Genomic DNA, 19073 nt, shown 5'->3' on the forward strand with positions numbered 1-19073 from the left:
AATCCACCTAAAGCAGAAAAAAAAACTTAATAAAATCCTAATCTAAATAAAATCCTTAATCTAAACAAAAACCTAATCTAAAAATATGAAATCCCTAATCTAATAATCACAATTCAGCCCCAAATTGAACCCTAGAAATTAAACCCATAACACACCGCTTAATTAATCAATTCCAACCTTCTAATCTTTCATCTTCATCATTACCTTCTTCATCTACGTCTTTACATAGCCAAGCTGCACCAACCTTACCAGCCTAATTAATCATCTTCCATGTGCATAACCACCCTCTTGAACGCGAACAACAACGACACTCCGTTCATCTCCGACGGTCGCGGTGGTGGTGGTGATGGTGTTAGATTCTCCTCCTTCATGGTCGTGACGGCAGCGCCATCTACTAAGACGGTGCTGTTCACGGCCTTGGCTGGCCTCGCTCTCATCGCTGTCGTCTTCTACAGTGCAAGGAGGTAAAATTAAAATCAAACACAAATCAATGAGCGAATTCTAGAGAGAGAGAGAGAGCATCGCAATCGCAAAAACCCTAGCTCGCTCACTCACTCTCCCTCACTTGACATTGTTTTCCGAAATTCATAGATGAATCCCCTTAGGCGAAGTATCAATTCAGCTTCTTCGTCTTCCAATTCCAGTCCTTCCTCATTGTCGTCATCGCAATCGTCGGCGTCATCATCATCTTCGTCGTCGTGGATCCATTTGCGTTCGGTTTTGTTTGTCAGTTCTTCCTCACCAGCGTCTTGTTCCTCCACTGATCAGTGAGTTCTTCTTCATCTCTCTCATCTTGCTCTCACTTTTTTTTCCTCTTTTGGTTCTTTTTTTTGAAGCTCTTAGATTTCTATTACATTTTCTGTTTATTTCGTGTCAGATCTCAACTTCTGGGCATCCCCAATCTCAATTTGTTCCCAGGTGTTTGACATTTTTTTCGATTTTGAATTTAGGCTAGAATTATATTTGTGAATTTTCATCAATTTTGTAGCTGGTACTGTTAAGATGCAATGAGTGTTGACTTGTTGGAATTTTCATCTCTTCCTTTTTAATTCACAAACTTAATAAACTTAATAAGAGGAAGGGGAAGAGGAAGAGATCCACGACCATAACAACTCCTTCTTCACCTTCTTCCTTTGCTGATTTCCCTTTGGGTTAGAGTTTGCTGCTGATGGGTTTGGGTTGGAGAGACTGGGAGGAATTAGGGGAATGAGGGGGTTCGGTTTGATGTTGCTGGGGATTGGGGTTGGTGTTCTGGGTTCATGTTGTAGATTTATGTTTCTACTGGTTCATTATAGATTCATGGTTTCTCTTCCGAAAAAAAAATTATGGTTTCGGTTTTGGATTTCTTTGTTTTGAAATTTTTTACCTTAATTAATTCCAACACAACACTTAATTGGGGGCTGAAATGATTTAATTATGGATTTATATTTATTTTCAATTAATCATAACATGTGGCATTATTGAAATTTTAAAAAAATTTTAAAAAGCCACGTGTAAAAATTGACACATCAGATGAAAACACATTTTGTCCTTAATTGAATTAAAATTTTTTTTCTAGGGAACTAATTTGATGTGAAAATTTTTCAGGTCTTGGAACTGATTCTCTTTACAATTTCAGGGGTCATTTGACCCTTTAAGCCCAAGAATTATTCATTATTGAAAAAGGTGTAGAAATGATACAATGAGATTGTTATTTATATAGCTACCTAATAGTTATAATGTTATTCGGAACAAATAGTGTTTTTTTCTTAAAAATATTAAGGGATAGTGATGAAATCTTATTAAAGAGTTAAGAATAAAAATGAGAACAAATTTATTGAGCATTAAATTAAAAGCTACTCCAAGTAACTTATTAAAAAAGGTATAAGCTACACAAATAAGCTCATTTACCAAATATTCTACCAGAGCTTTTAAGTTTTAACAAGTTTTAAACTAACTGAAATGTCTTTACAATTATAGCCTTTAACAACCTTCTTGTTACAATGCTCAAGAATATTTTTCTTGCACATCGAAAACATAAATTACATCTGTTAGGGATTGATCCCTGTACTTTTCTCTCCTAACCCGTATGTTCTATATTTCTTATCACTTGAGCTATTATTTGGGGATTGTTTCCTTACTTGCAATACAAAGAGACACCACTACCCTTCTTACAAGTCTCTCTTTCTAACAGTATTAGATTAGATAAGTGGCTTTTAAGTTGAGTAGAATGCTAATGAGTTTTGTGCATCACTTCTATTTAGTGCCCCCTGTTTATAGCCTCCATATATGGTAAATATCTTTGAAGAATGATTATGGAGCACACATCATCAGATTCACTTGATCTGGTTAATACATCAAGATGGTGCCACTTGTTCACCTTATCTTCTGATTGGTACATTTCACGGTTAAAAATCTTAGATATTATTCTCATACTCCCTCTTAAATGTTTGTCCAATTATTACTGCATTCTAGATCCATCTATCATATTTACCATGTGCTTATATCATTGTTACTTGTGTACACTGCTACCTTATGTTTTATTTTATTCTTTTTATTCTTTTTTTTTTTTACTTTCCTTCCTTCTTACGTTAACCCCTACATTCTATTCTATATTTATATTTTTTCTTATGATAAATATATATATCATTAGTAATATTAATATACATGATATTATTATCAAGGAAATTTGGGATATTACAGGTGGTGGTATAGTGGCGACGATGTAGGTGGCAGAGGCGATTGTGAGGAGGTGATGGAATTGATTGTGGTGATTGTGGTTGTAGTAGAGTGGTCACAGTGGTGGTGGCGTTGCTATTGTAGGGCAGTGGTGATGATGGCAGTTGAGTTGGTGGTGAAGGTGGTAGTGGCGATGAAAGCAGCGACAACCATGACAATGACAATTGTAGAGCTACAATGGTGGTAGTGGTAGAGGGTGGTGGAGGTGGTGGTGATGGTTGTAGCAGCATTAGATTAAATAATTTCCAAATAGCTTATACATCAAAATCTTATCGGGACTTATTCATCATCTATATGCTGGATTAAATAATCCATCATTTAATGTGTAGTTCAATACAACATTATCAGCAAAGAATAGATTAAACTCATAATATATTGTATAAACTTACATTACCAATCTATGAATCTAATATATGTACCAAACGATTTTTTATGTATGTGACAATTTTAACTATGCAATTTATTAATTCTTAATTTTTATTATGGTTTAAACCGTCACAAAATGTACTAATATACCAATTTTACCTATTTCATTAATGTTGGTGACAAAAAGCTATAAAATTATTTTTGACTAAAAAGATATTTAACCGAGATAAACTTTTCATTTTGAAGTGCTATATAAGTCCTCCATAGTCCTTACCGATAAGCACTGAATTCAGATTTAGGGTTTGACGTTCCTCCATGTTCCACATCGCCGTTCAATTTTGGTCGCGAGTAAAATTGTAGCGGGTGTCTTCGCCTCTGAACCTTTGCCTATTGTGCTGTTAACCATTCTCAGCCTGGCTTCAGAGACGTGACTCCCGCTACGCATTTGCTCGCCATCTCTGCTGCTTCCAACAATCATTTTTCTCCAAGCTTTGAAGAGGGAAGGAACGTTTCTTAACCTTCGAAATGTTAATTTACGCTTTGAATCGTCATAGTGTATAGATCTATGAAATTCGCAACATAACTCCTTTTTTTTCACCCTCATGATTAGGAATTGAACAAAACTAAGGAAAATTCGCAACATAACTCTTCTTCTTCGGTCAACAGATAAATTGATAAATTCAAGTTAGGAAATTTTAATTCCGGTTTAATTGTTCAGCTTGTTGAAAGTTTTCTACTTCGATCTAACTTTAATTATCAGTGTTTATAGGAAACTTGCAGCTTCAGTGGTAGATGCAGCCAACTACCATGGATCCAAGCTTCAAGATCTCTCTTTCGAAGATCTACTTTTTTTTTTTTATATATATTTTCTGTCGTGTATATTTATGTATTATAATTTTTAAGATGACTGAGTTGCCTGAGTTGTTGTTGGACTAGTTTCGAAGTCAATAATACAGTGTACTTTGAGACTGATTGCCTTTTGCTCTTTGAGGCTTGGACGCGGCCCTTGGGAGACTCCTCTTATTTGGCTCAATTGTTTTGTGATTGTCGTAGTTGAGCTGCTCCTTTTGATTCTGCTGTTTTTTCTTTTGTTCGCCGTGATAGAAATAGTGTTGTTGAGGTCTCAAATGTGATTTTTCATTTAGTCCATAATGATGTAATGACCTTTGCGCCTAATGTTTCTTCTTCTTAAATGAAAAATACTGCTTAGCTTGCTTTACAGTTAGCCTTTCAATAGCATATGATGAATTCGCAGTAAACTGTTATCTTTGGTTGTCTTTTTTCTGTTATTGACCTTTCTGCTGTCCCTAATCCTGAGATCTCTTCTTGCATCTCTCCAATTTAAATTTAAATTCATGTAAGACTAGTGAGATCACTTCTTGCATCTCTCCCATTTAAATTTAAATTCAGGTAAGACCAGTGTTATCAAATAGCGGCTATAGCGGTGCTACGCCGCTATAGTGTAGCAGATTTTTGGCTTATCACGACGCCGCTATTGCCCACTATAGCGCGCTATTCGCCGTGAAATAGCGGCCGAAATAGCGGATTTTTGGCTCATCGCGATGGTCAATGATTGCGATTTGACTACCATCGCGATTTGACAACACTGTGTAAGACGCAATTGCTTAAAAGAAAATTAGAATTTTGGTAAAAATGCAGCTAGGCTTTGAGTATATCCTTGGAACTTGTAGACATCAAGAAGACCTTGCATACTGTTAGTACAATCTATCAGAATATAGGGATAATTTTAAATTCAAATTCAATCATCTTGGGCTGGATTAGTGGTTTTGCTTTTTCTTTTTAAATTTGAGTGTAATATCATTCATTTACCTAAGATGCACTCTGTTGCTCTATTTCTGTTGAAATATTAGCATTTGAAAATAGGTTGACATTGTTTGTTGAAATATTGATGTTTATTGACATTGTTTGGTAGAGATATCAAATAACTGCTTTTTGTTGCTTGGTAGGAAGTATGCACAATATAAAATCCTTCAAGGCTGTGAGATTGCAAAGTACACATGTATCATGAAGTAGCTTGAAGCACTGTCACCCTTTGTCACTAAATTCATTTGACATGATCTTTAGGGAAACATCTTTCTGCATAACTTTAAACAATATATAATCTGTTCTTTATGCTGGGGTTTTATATGTAGAAGAGCATTGACATTTCCTATCAAAACATGTGGGAAGAAAAATTGTATTTTTTGGACTAAGTTGATCTTTAAAGTGGACCAGATGGAGAGACCAAGACGCCCAAGTACAGACGGAGGGTCGACTATACTCACAAGATATGCAGCCTCTTTCAAGACATGTGTCGTTCTGTGTGAAGGCTGATCGTACTGAAGAGGAAATGAAGGTTTCTTAGCTTCTTATATTTTAATTTCTTGTATATCTAACGCTTTGAACCACAACAGTTTATGGATCTTTGGAAATTTGTAAACTAGCTCTTGTTTGACCGTTTCATTCTTTGATCGCTGATGAGAAAGTATACATTTTATCATCATGCTCAGGAGTTGAATATAACTTAAAGAGACATGGCCACTTGTGAATTTTTCTTGTATGCAGGTGATTTTTCAGTCAACGGATAATTCAATAAATTCAATCATGCTTTTAATAGTTCAACTTCTTGAAAATTCAGCTTCAATCTCCCTACTATGACTAAACTTTAATTATCAGTTTTTCTAGGAACATAGCAGATTCAATGGCATCAACACGACGGAAGTGGCAATCCAGAGAAAAAGCAGAGGAATAGCTCCAAGTAGTCAAATGAGTATGCATCTAAGCTTCAGGATTTACCCTTCAGAACGTCTTTTTTCATTTCTTATCCTCACTCTCGTTGGTTTATGTACTAAAAATATTTATTCCTTGTTTGTCTGTGGTGTTGTTAGCGAGGTTTTCATAGTCAACTATATGAAAATGCTGCTAAATTTTCTTTGTAGTTAGTCCTTTCGAACTTGGTTGATGAATCTGCAGTAGTTATCGGTCTTCTGCAGTCCCTAATCCTGAGATCTGTTCTTGCTGGCCTCTTACATGTCCCCAATTTGAATTCAAGTTCATATATGCAGCAGATACGTAGAAGAGAATTTGAAATTTTGAACTACCAAAAAAATGCATTTAGAGTTTTATGAGGCGCTACAAATATACAAGATATGAACAATGTTAAGAAGAATGAATCAGTGTACAAACAGAAATTCAAATTCAATCATATTGGGCTGGATTAGTGGTTTTGCTTTTTACTGTTTACCTCAATTGAGTGTAATATCATTTACTTAAGATGCACTCTCATGCTCCATTTTTGTGGAAATTTTAGCATTTAACAATATACTCTGTCATTGTTTTTGTTGTTTTAAATTAGATGTTTACCCACGTTGATTTAACAGTATTCATTAATTCTGTTCGGGAAATTGTAGAAGTTCTCTTCAACAGATGACTTTCCTGGTGTTCAAACTTGTGTCCTCACCTTTACAAGGTTTAGCTAGCCTACCACTAAACCAACACCTTGTTGGTTATGAACATCATGTTTTGTAGTGATATCAGATGTGCTTTTTGTGCCTTGTTTGTTATAAGTATGTGCAATGTAAAATCTCTCATGCCTAGTAAAGTGCCTTGTGGCCTATCACCTTTTGTCATTGCCACCCACGAAGGCATGATCTTACATATTGACATATCCAATTAAATGTTTATTTAGATACCTGAGGATAACTATGAGGGAGAAATTTTTTTGGTTATGTCTCTAGATTATCCCAGTGATTTGATTTAGATCATTGATCATATATGATATTTGGCAATAACCTGATATAATCTCTAGTTTTCGAACGAGGTTGAGTTGTTGAAGAAGGAAAACGAGTAGATTTCGGATGAATGCAGGGTAAGCACTGAATGGCGAATGCTAATCCCCTCATTCTCCCCTGGGGTTTCACAGTTTGTATGATCATATTAGGGACTCGACCTTTGACAATACCACAAACTATGCTGCAAATCATTAGACGAACAACATTATAAATCTGAGTCTGTCTATATATTACATCGATGAAAACACAGCATTGGGATTAAAGCTAGACAGTGAGAACGTTAGCATAAGAAAGACGAAGCGACGCCGCGTAGAGTTTCCCATCAGACTCCTGAACATCACTGACTGATTCAGTCCCAAAGGCCTGAACAAGAGGCACAGCCTGTAAAACTGTCCCTTCCTCATTGACCCTGAGTCCCATAGGCAAAACAGGAGGCATTGGGGGAGGAGGTTGGCCGAAAGCGTAGTTAACCGCCACCCAAAACTCGTTCCTTGAATTCCTCTTGATGTTGTCTGGTTTCCCTGGAAGCTCCAAGAATAGATCTACAGAATTCGCTTTCGGTCCGGTGAGCCAGAATCTCAGGACTCTGTTCTCCATGTACTCGCTAACAAGGACAAAGGAACCGTTGTTGCTTACTGCCACACCAGCTGCCACAGCAATATCATCGAGTAGCAATGAGGTTTCTTCGGTTTTTGGATCATAGCTGAAGAGTTTTCCAGAACGATCTGTACTATTTAGCAGCTCATAGATGTCCCTGCAATATTTAAGTACCATAATTAAAACTGGCCCAGATTAGACAGAACATCATGCGACAGATTTATCAATTCTTACAAGAATCATCTCATGCATGTTACGAATTTTGATGACATTGCAAATTTTGTTTCTATATTTCTATCCATGTGTATAGTTGGGGCCTGTTAATGTTTATATAGATTGAGATATAAACATAAAACTTATCTACCAAAAAAGAGATAAATATAATGATAATATTATGTGACATAAGAAATCCAAAGTGCTTGCAAGAGGTTTCTTAAGAGGATACAATAAATCCAAAACTCAAGATAAAGTTAAAACAGCTTTCGTAAATGGCTTTTTGGTCTTATGTTATTTTTATTTTAATGTACATGTGTCATCAAGTGCTTTATTCATGCAGGAATTCTATGTGACATTTTATCCATGAGTAATGATATATACACACCTCATTTTTTAAACACTCAATTTCCACCTTTTTTTATTTCTATCTCTCTCATCTTATCATCTATCACATCTCATATTTTCTCTCTCTTACTTTTTCTTTTCTTCCTATCTCTCTCACCATTCTACCTCTCCACTTCAAAAGAGACGTGTGGATGAAACAATACTCTTTATCCATACCAGGAATACTAGCAATTCACATTTTTAAGTCAGCAAAAGAAGCAATTTTTTCTATAAAGAGCTAAAAAAGAAACGTAGAAAGTAATTTTCTTTGGTAGAGGATCAAACTTTCGGCAATAGTATTCAATGATTTACATCCAAGTCTTGAAGATTAAGCCATGCCAATAAATTGAGTTACAAGGTCATTAACATTGTGCCCACTCCCAATGCTGAAAATAGGCATCAAACTAAGGAAACTCATGACAAATAACGAGAATAGGTTACCTGATCTTGAAAGTAGAGCTAGCTTCTGTGAAATAAACGATTCCAGTTTGAGGATCCACGTCAACAGCAGTGAGAAACCCAAAAGGGTCACCTTCATTATCAGCAACAAGTTGAGTTGCAGCACCTCCATCATAAGGAACCTTCAGAAGCCCAAAATAAGCATCAACGATATACAAGTCCCCTGTGTTGTAATTGAAACTCAGTCCCAAAGGCCTTCCACATGTTTCTTGCAGTGATGAGAAGTCAGAAATGCCATCGCACATTGTCTTGTTCCTGAACCAACAATCAATACCATGGTTCAAAAACCACTTTTAGTTTGATCAAAATTTTATCTGAATACTCTACTTGATTAAAATTTTATGAATTCAGATTCGTTGGAGCGTTTGCGAGAAAATAAATCATCATAAGCTTTTTAATTTAATAGGCTAGCTACTTTTTGTTGAGATTAAGAGTGCTTAAAAATTAATGATTTTTAAACGTCTAAGATTTTTTTCAGTAACTTTATAAAAAAGAAGAAGCTGATTTGTGTTTGGTTATACTAATTAAAATAATTTTTTTTTTAGTTTTTCTGTCATCTATTAACATAGATTTTTTTATAAGCTAATTAAAGTAATTTTTTCATGTAATTTGATTTTAACATTTTTAAAAAAACTGATACAAACATCTTAGTTTCTTTAAAAATGATTCCTTTTAATTAAAAAAAAGACATACTGTAATCTTAGCCATTAATTAAAAAAATTACCAACTTATAATTGTGCAGAAGAGAGTGTAGAGAATCTCGAGAGGATCATGGATCCCTCTAAATATTTATAAATTGTGAGATAAACAGAATTCCATATTAATTTATTTTTTTAATTAGAAAAGTACACTCTACTCTTAACCATTGATTAAAAAAGGTAATGACTTATAATTATGCAGGACAATAGTGGGAGAGATCCTTATTAGAGAAGATCATGAGTCCCTCTTAATCTCTACAAATAATTATAAGATAAACACAATTTCACATACACTATCATATTTGACATGAGAAGATACTAATTGAGTTGGGATGATTTATATACAAAACAGAGCATGCATGATCACATACCTGTCTGGGGTGATGTGAGCAAATTCAACAAAACAACGGCAAGGATCTGATTCATCAAATTTCATAATTCTTCCATCAGAAACACCGGTGTAAGGGCCTCCACCAATGGAATCAAACGCTAAGGTCTCGGGTCCTGTGAGTGATGAAGGGAGATAGAGCCTATCGAGTAATCTGGTGGAGAAAACAGTAGATGGTGAACAGAGGAGGGAGATTAAGATCCCAATGGTAGTGATGATCAACATGGTTAATTGCCAACAATGTTGAAGTGGGTGACTGATTGTATGTGTATGTATAAAACAAGTTCTGTTTCACGTTGTTCTCATCCCTCATTGTCATTACTTGAACGTGAGAGAGCTAGCGTCAAGGTTCCGGGGCCCAGCTTCGGGAAAGAACACCCGGGAAAGTCGAATTATCTGCCAAAAGACCTTCATCATACATCGTTTGTTACAAGTTTGGATAGATTTAGATTTGCTTGCTTATGGAAAGAAAGAGAGAAGATGGGTAAAGTAAAAAAGAGTATGGAAAAGAAAGTAGATTTTGGAAGTTGTTTTGCATGATATAAAGTTTACTAACTTTTTTATTTTTCAAAGTTCCCTTCTAGGATTCGAACCCTGGACCTTCCCCTCCCCACCCTTATGTCCCCTAGCTTTTACCACTTGAGCTAACCTTCGGGACTCTATTTTTACTAACTCTCTCTGCGCTACATTGAGGGGAACTGTAAGGCCCTAAGTTCAATTTGGAACAATTTTATGGAAGTTTAAATAAAATTGAAGTTTTAGCTAATGTTTGATAACTGGCAGATTAGAATTGTCAACTTGTGTGAATTTTTAGAAGGTCTTAACGACTTCATTTGGGAAAACTTCCTTCATGAGAGTTGTAGCCCTTTAGGTCTAGAAAATTCTCCAAGTGGTTTCGAGTCAATCCGATATCTGTAGCTCCAGATATCCCTGTTTTAATGAGTAAAGGTCTGGCTGTACAGTACCTACGAAATTTTATTAAAAGTTGGGTTTGTGTTTTGGGCTTAAACCTTTTTAATTTGGGTTAAGTGGTGGATTAAACTCATAATCAGAAGGTTCTTAGGCTGAATGGAGCATTATGGGCCAAGGAAGGCTGATCCAAGGAAAGAAGCAAGGGTTTTGAAAACCCTAAGGCTTGGTGAGCCGCCGGCTGCCCATGGAAAAGGAAGGGGGCTGCAGCTGGTTTTTCCTCTGAATTATGAGCTTTAATGAGCCATTAATACTCTTTTCTTGGGCTGTATCAGATCTGAAACCAGAACCCTAGCCCACACAAGCCCTGACCGCCACCCATGGGTAAGGATTAGAGTGAAATCCTTATTTTCTTACATGCAAAACAGCACCAGAAAATATTTCACGTAAACACCAACCAAACAAGCAAACCAACACCCTTCCCCTTGCTCCTAAGAGGCCTCCACTCGTCACCCTTGCACCACCAACAACCACCGCCCACCAAGGAGGAGGAGGAGACACGAGAAAGAGAGAAAAACCGCAAGGAAGGAGAGGAAACGCGTGAAGGAGAGGAAGCACGTGGAGGAAGGAGAATTTTGGACAGCAGAGGAAGCTCTTTCTATTCTTCACTTCTCTCCATCAAAATCCTACTTCTTTTCATCTAAATTCATTCAAAACCCGAGGTAAGGGCTGGTTCTAGGAATGGGTAGGTTCTTTAGGGAATATGTCATGAATTGCCATGAGAAACAACTTGAGTTTTGGACTGTTTTTGCATGATTTCCTGTACATGCTTGCTTGCTGGAATTTTTCTCTTGAAAAGCCATGAATATGATCCTCAAACGTTGTTTATGATCTGAATCTATGATTTTATGCGAGTTGCCATGGTATTTGTTAAGTTTTGTGCTATTTTGCACTTGTTATAACATGATCCTTGCTAAATGTTTGGTTCTGAAATTTTGAGTGGATATTTGGGTTGTTGGGGCTGTACCAAGATTGCCATGATCAAAGGGGAAGGAAGGAAAATTATTTTTGAAAACCATAGAGCCATGGGAGTTTCGCTGCCAGTTTCCTGTACTGGACAGCGGACTTCAGAGCCCCTTTTTACCTGTTTATGGTCATCAAATGAAAAAGAAATTAAAATTAAAGTTGTAGATTTTCGAAATATCTTTCCAGATATATAAAAATCATAATTTCTGGTTTAGTAATGTGATCTGGGGGTCGTGTTTAGTAACTGTCACACCTGCTGTTTTTCCTGTTCCGGGCAGTTAGCTTTAAGGCCTAATATCACCTAATTCTGGGACTCAAATGAACAAGTGTGTAACTAGAGAGTTGTAGATATTTAAAATAGCTTTCTAGAAAGGTATCATACATGATTTTTGGTTGAAAGATGCATTCTGTGGCTCTATTTTTGTGAAAGTTATTTCTGCTGTCAATATGTTGAAGTTGCGATGATATATTATGCATGAGTGAATGTTCTTGCGTTCCTTTACGTGGATTATATTTATTTTCTCAGTTAATGGTTCAAGGGTCGCTCACCTAGCCGTAATTCCCTTGTAACCCGTGAATGTTGTGTTGTGAAGGTTGTTGTATAAAGAGTATGATAAGACTCTAGGATTGACTTTAGAGACTTAACAAAGAGAAAAGTGTAATAAACTCGCTTGCAAGTAAATGTGAATAATTTGGACATAGGTCAGGTAGACTATGGTCCATGAGAACGATGGTACCTTGCACGCGAGGGAGTTATTTGGGTTGACTGCGGTCTCCCGTGAACCTTGTGGGCCGGTGTGGCTTCACGTGATTTGGTTGACTGCGGTCACCGTGAACTTTTGTGGATCATTGCGGCTCCACGTGATTTGGTTGACTGCGGTCACCGTGATAACCGTGCCTCTGCGGAAGCACGAAGATGGCCATGGAAGTTTTGGTGGGTTGTGTGAAGTGAGATTCCGTTAGTAACTGACTCTTTCCCATAAAAGACATATAATGTACTTATATTTTTCATTATCATTCTTTTTGTTGGACCTGACCCTGCTTGTCATTATCATTCTTTTTGTTGGACCTGACCCTGCTTGTTTGCTATGTGTTTATTTGAGGGGGGTAGATGGTCGTGAAGATAATGGCGACGACTCATTCTTGGGAGTTGATGCTACGTGACGAGCCACTACAGATGACGACTACACTTCTGATGAAGAGGAAGAAGATAAAGAGGAAGGGGCCAAGGATATGGTTGGGTTGTGAGACATCCATTTTTCTTTAGGGTTGAGAGTACCGAGTTTTGGAAGTATTGAACCATTACTTTATTTTAGTTGAGATAGTTTAACTTGATGTAATTTACTTTGAAGTTTTCTTCCGGATATTTATTTCATACTCTTTTCAATGATTAATAAAGTTTGAGGTTTAGGTTGATGTTTATTTCCGCAAGTTTGAAATGGTTAAGTTTCGAGAATTTTGTAAAATTGAACTTTTATCATTAATTGAAGATTAATAAGTGAATCGACGAAAACTCTTTATGAAAATTGGTTAATTAGTTACTGTGTAACACTCGAGAAATCGGGGCGTTACATTGTGGTATCAGAGCTCCGGTTGAGAAACCAGAGCACTAAGGGTTTTGGGCTTACGAGTTTCCGAACTCGTTGTATTTTGTTTTTGAGAAAGGTGTTTTTGAAACTCCGCGGTGAGGTTTGGGTAGACTTGTTTGCTAAGATGTTTGCTTGACGGTGGAATTATCTGAAATTAGTATCATTGCCGTGATACTTGAGATTGCTGAGGAGTGTGTGAAAAAGTTAGGATTGCTAACTGCTGATTTACCATTCGATTTGGTGGTGACGACCCCTGCCGCCGATCAATTAGTTACGCGCACGGCATGCTTACAATGTCCGTTGGTTTACGAGGATCGGAAGTTCTTTGCCAACCTCGTTTGTTTAGAGCTTAAAGAGCTGGATGTGATCTTGGGAATGGATTGGTTAGCGCAATATCACGTGCTCTTAGATTGTGCTAACAAGGCGGTAGTATTCCCAGATCCCGGCGTTACGGATTACTTAAACTCGTACAGCCTGGGGAAGGGTTCACCGGCGTATGTGAACTCTATCGTTGCCGAAGCAAAACATGATGGTGATGTGCGCAATATCTTGGTGGTACAGGAGTATGTCGATGTGTTCCCAGGAGATGTACCCGGCTTGCCACCAGTCAGAGAGACGGAGTTCTCTATTGACATTGTGCCCGGTACTGGACCAATATCAATGGCACCTTATCGTATGGCCCCAGCGGAGTTGGCAGAATTGGCACAACAGTTGGATGATCTTTCCTCAAAGGGATTCATTCGACCCAGCGTATCGCCATGGGGTGCACCTGTGCTATTGGTAAAGAAGAAGGATGGGAAGTCCAGATTGTGCGTGGATTACCGACAGCTGAATAAGGTGACAGTGAAGAACCGTTATCCGATGCCTCGGATAGACGACTTAATGGATCAACTTAGAGGAGCGGTGATCTTCTCGAAGATAGATCTTAAGTCAGGATACCATCAGATCCGAGTCAAGGAATCTGACATCCAGAAGACCGAATTCAGGACTCGATATAGGCATTATGAATATCTTGTGATGCCGTTTGGGGTTACTAATGCACCCGTTGTATTCATGGACTACATGAACCGTGAATTCAGGCCATTCCTGGACAAGTTCATGGTGGTGTTCATTGGTGATATTCTGATTTACTCGAAGAGTAAAGGAGAACACGAAGAGCATTTGCGTCAAGTACTAGGAGTAATGCGGGAGAAGGAGCTATATTCTAATGGCTCTAAGTGTGAATTTTGGATGAAAGAGGTTAAGTTCCTAGGTCACGTCATATCAAGCCAGGGTGTGGCTGTTGACCCCAGCAAAATTGAATCGATCATGTCATGGGAACAACCTAAGACAGCAAGCGACATCAGAAGTTTTGTTGGACTTGCTGGCTACCACAGACGCTTCGTGAAGGATTATGCAAAGTTGACTTCACCGTTGATTCGGTTGACGAAGAAGAATCAACCGTTTGCGTGGACGGAGAAGTGTGAGGCTAGTTTCCAGGAGTTGAAGAAGCGGCTGACCACCGCACCCATACTAGCTTTACCTAAGGAAGGAGAACCTTATGACGTGTACTGTGATGCGTCACACAATGGTTTGGGGTGTGTAATGATGCAAGATAAGAAAGCAATTGCCTATGCTTCAAGGCAGTTGAAGACTCATGAGAAGAACTACCCCACACATGACTTGGAGTTGGCTGCCATAGTTTATGCTCTCAAGATTTGGAGACACTATCTCTATGGCAGTACGTTCACGATCTACAACGATCATAAGAGTTTAAAGTACTTATTTGATCAGAAGGATCTGAACATGAGGCAGCGGAGGTGGATGGAATTCCTTCAGGACTATGAGTTCACTCTACAGTACCATCCGGGGAAAAGCAATGTCGTAGCCGACGCTCTCAGCCGGAAGGCTATACATGTGTCCTCAATGATGGTCAAGGAGTTAGAACTGTTGGAGGCTTTCCGGGATCTGAGCTTGGACGTTAAGCTCGCATCAGGAAGACTGAGTTTCGGAATGGTGACGGTGTCAAGTGGACTTTTGGAAGAGATCAAGTCTAGACAAGAGACTGTTAAAGTTGCTGGACTTTCGGAATGGTGATGGTTCAAGTTGTTGTTCGGATCGAACATGCAATTGGACCGTTAAAATTCGATTGACTCGGCCGAGTTTTGGTGAACCGGTGACTCGACTCGTTGGTTGAATCGGATATAGCTTCAAACTTGGAAAAAAATCAGAAAAAAAATATGATGTGACAAAAAAAAAACAGGATCCGTAGATAAAAAGCTCAAATCTGTAACATAGCTGATAGAGAAGTTTGTAGATGAAGAGAAAATGGTGGAGAAAAATCAAGGTTATTGACGAAGCATGACCCATGCCATGAAGATGAGAATGCAAGTACGCAGAAATTGAATGCCAAATTCAGTTCTAACTATTCTTTGACAGAATGACGGCACAATGGAGGCACAATGAAGGTTATAATCAGTGTTTTAAGACTCGGCTCGGTCATCGACTCGGTGAGGGTACTGAGTCAATGGGTCACTGGTCGGACCAGTGAGTCACTGGTTCGATTGCTTGACTTGGTGTATATTAAAAAATTATAAAAATATTCATTCCAATGTTAAGTTAAAATATTAATAATGAAAGACGAGTCTTTATCATCAATGTCAATATGGTATAATGGTAAAGTATTTCCCATATTTCCTTCAGGTCCCGTGCTCGAGCCCCACTGGTACCAGTTTTTGAAATATTTCAGGTTTTTATTTTCTCTAATCAAATGTTGTTAATAGAATATGGGAAAAAAATGAAAGGCTCACTCTAATCAAGCTAGAAATCAACTATTGTGGACATAATTTAAAAAAAATGTGAAAGGCCCACTGTATTAAATAATAACTTGTTAGGAAAAGAAAAGCCCACAGTATGATCCATTAACAGCATTAAAGAAAATAATTACAAAAAAAAAGGGTGACTGACCGGTCTGATCGAAAACCGGCCGAGTCACCGAGTTAATCATCGAACCGGCCGGTTCAAACCGGTTCCGACCGAGTCACATGCACAGCCGATCAGATGTGAGGCTCGGACCGGTCTAGTCACCGAGTCCCGGTCCGAGCTGAGTTTTAAAACACTGGTTATAATGAGTTTTAGGGTTTTTCTAGTTTTGTGGACTTCCCTGTGCAGGCCCAGTCTTGTTTTTGTTTAAGTTTTTTTTTTTCTAAAAGCAAGCCCAATCTTGTTTTATGAACCAGATTTCTTAAAATTAAAAAACAAAAAGTTGTGTCTTTATTTATTTGTAAGCTAATGTTCAACATTTCAAATCATCTTCCAAGAAAACCTATTTCAAATCCATAATTATGCGGTAAAAGAAAATCTATAATTATTTTATACTAAATAATTATTTCTTTCTTTCACTCTCTCTACACACACATATATCTAATATGTATATATATATATACACACACCGAGTTAATCGGTCCAACCAGTGACTTAGTGGTTGGACCAGTGACCCATTGACCCAGTACCCTGACCGAATCGATCATCGAGTCGAGTTTAATAACATTGGTTTTAGCCATTAACGTTGAGCGGTACGAGCTACGAACTATGGAGACCAGGTGGGGACTTCGCCGTCGTGCACCGCGCCGGCGAGGTTGTGGCCGGCACGACGTACGAAATGCTGACTAGATCTCGGTCTAGGATATTCAGTTTGAACCCCCGATGAAGTATGTAACATCCCGACTTTCGGAGCGTCACTTTAGTAACCAAATAAAATAAAACAGCGGAAAATGAAGGTATTTTTTTTAAAAGGTGAGAGAAATAAATATGAAAGACTTGTCCAACATGGACTTAATGAAACTCCAAACATGCCCCGATAAACTAATATATATATATATAAACAGATACAACCCATGCTGTACCTCAAACGTCACCAGAACCTGACAGTGACAGAAAGTATGCCAGAAGGCAAGTGTACGCAACATTGATCAAAGTAATTGTAATAATTACAGTCCTGAAAATGTGAGAGTCAGCCCAAAACAGCCTCCTCAGACCTCCTATCGCCCGACTACTCTCTGTGATTCCCATGCAGAGAATCACACAAAACGCAAAAGGTCAGGAACCTACCCTGTCCCAAATATACAACGACTAATCAGAGCTACTACTGAATATACATGATAGCAATTCCGCAAGTGTACGGATTGATCGAAGTCATACAAAAGATTGTCGAACCACAGGGATAGTTGTTCATCAATTGCTTCTTAGAGTTTAGTGTTTAGAATGTAAAAAGAAAAATAATATAAGTTTGAGTTTTGTTTTGTGCAAAACACTTGTAATCAAAAGCTAGAATCAATTCTGACAAAGAAGTACCTTGGGCAAAGTTTCACTTAGTCCAATTATGTTTCTTACAACCAAATCCTTATATGAACTTTAGAACTCCTACTATGATGCTATAACCTTTACCTTTACTTGTTAATACCTTAATCAAGTAAATCATTCAATTTCAGTTGCTAAGCCTAATGCCTTAGTACCTATTCAATTCAATTGAAGAATGAAGCGTCTATGTTCAGGCCAACACAATAAGTTCCCACCCTTATACCTAAGTGGTAGTAAACAAATCAATCTAATCCCATGGTCCCTTAATCCTTACCAACTACCGTTGTGCAAGAAGAAAGCCAAACACTTGCATGCATTCAAGAGAGTATTGAAACAGAGAAAAGATACATAGAAAGGAAACTTTATTCATATAAGAAACTCAGAAGTTCAAAACATAATCAAAGTTAAGGTTCACTTCACCCAAAGTACAAAGAAAACTAGCCAAGCAAGGCTAGGGAATTCATAATGCAAATTAAAAGAACAAAAACCTGAAACAAGAGTACCAAGAAGCCTCCTACAAGCTCCAAGGACCTAAACCTATAAGTTTTGTTCAAAAAGTTACCAGATACCCAAAAGAAATAACAAAATCCCTATTTATAGAGTTTCCAGCTGTAATCCACGCAAGTGCGTGGCCTCCTCCACGCACATGCGTGGCTCATCAGATTCTTCTCCGATTAATCAGCCCACCACGCATGTGCGTGGCCAAGGTGGCGCACATGCGTGGCCTTCAACTCCTCATGGCTTTCTTTGCACCAAAACGCCACGCATGTGTGTAACATAGCCCACGCACATGCGTGGCTCATCAGATTCTTCTCCGAATTTTGTAACTCCTTCTTCAACTATCATCATGGCTCATTACTTGGTCTTCAATCAACATCATTAGCCATCAAAAACACCTGAAACCTTCAAAGAATCTCAACAAATCATCATTCCACCAATGTAACTCATGGAAACACTCATTTAATCACAATAATTCAATAATCATCCATTCAATTCAGCAAATGAAACCCACAAAAGACCATCAACACCAATATTCTCGCAAGATTCCAGCTCAAACCTGACCATAGGGATTAACCTTAAACTAAAACTAATAAAAACTAACAAAAAGATCAAATAAATAAATTAAAATCACTTAAACTAATGCAAATGCAAATATGAATTAAAAAGGGACTCAACTCAAAAACTCAATAAAGGACTCAAAAAGAAAAATAAAGAAACAAGAAGGACTCGACATAGATAGAATAAACCTCGGGTCATCAATACAGCCTAACCCAAATCATGCAAAGAAGCGGGTCTCCCAACCCTCTTCCTCCTCCTCGCTCGTGTAGTCGTCCTCCGTGTCTGAGTCCACAGTAAGCACATCGACATCCACGTCCAGAACCTCCCTCCTAACTGTCTTCCGTGCCACCCTAGTCAAACCAGTCTCCAGATCGACTACGTCAGTAGCAATCTCTTCCTCAACCACGCGAACCAAAGGTTCGACACGGTAACCACGAGAGTAAACAGATGCCCCAAGACGAGTCAGAGTCGTGGCGACAAGCTCCTCCTTCGGCTCAACGAGCCTCAAAGATGACACAACATCAGTAGGGTCCTC

At 38.1% G+C, this 19073-nt stretch overlaps 1 protein-coding gene and 2 long non-coding RNA genes across 3 annotated transcripts; 2 read left to right on the forward strand and 1 right to left on the reverse strand.

The window, feature by feature from the left end:
* The first annotated feature begins 3373 nt into the window (after window positions 1-3373).
* Window positions 3374-6404, forward strand: LOC130731251 (uncharacterized). The gene is made up of 2 exons (XR_009016626.1): window positions 3374-5649; window positions 5761-6404. It is a non-coding gene; the product is annotated as an uncharacterized LOC130731251 (long non-coding RNA).
* A 638-nt stretch (window positions 6405-7042) lies between these two features.
* On the reverse strand, window positions 7043-9987 carry LOC130731175 (protein STRICTOSIDINE SYNTHASE-LIKE 11-like). The gene is made up of 3 exons (XM_057583417.1): window positions 9601-9987; window positions 8514-8786; window positions 7043-7629 (listed from the first exon to the last, which is right to left on the reverse strand). The coding sequence occupies exons 1-3, from the start codon at window positions 9840-9842 to the stop codon at window positions 7140-7142; spliced, it is 1005 nt and encodes a 334-aa protein (XP_057439400.1). The 5' UTR covers window positions 9843-9987; the 3' UTR covers window positions 7043-7139.
* A 670-nt stretch (window positions 9988-10657) lies between these two features.
* LOC130731861 (uncharacterized) lies at window positions 10658-12968 on the forward strand. Its single transcript, XR_009016857.1, has 2 exons — window positions 10658-11248; window positions 12664-12968. It is a non-coding gene; the product is annotated as an uncharacterized LOC130731861 (long non-coding RNA).
* Window positions 12969-19073: the final 6105 nt, after the last annotated feature.

This window comes from Lotus japonicus, chromosome 1 (assembly GCF_012489685.1).
Source record: "Lotus japonicus ecotype B-129 chromosome 1, LjGifu_v1.2".
NCBI classification, from domain to species: Eukaryota; Viridiplantae; Streptophyta; class Magnoliopsida; order Fabales; family Fabaceae; genus Lotus; species Lotus japonicus.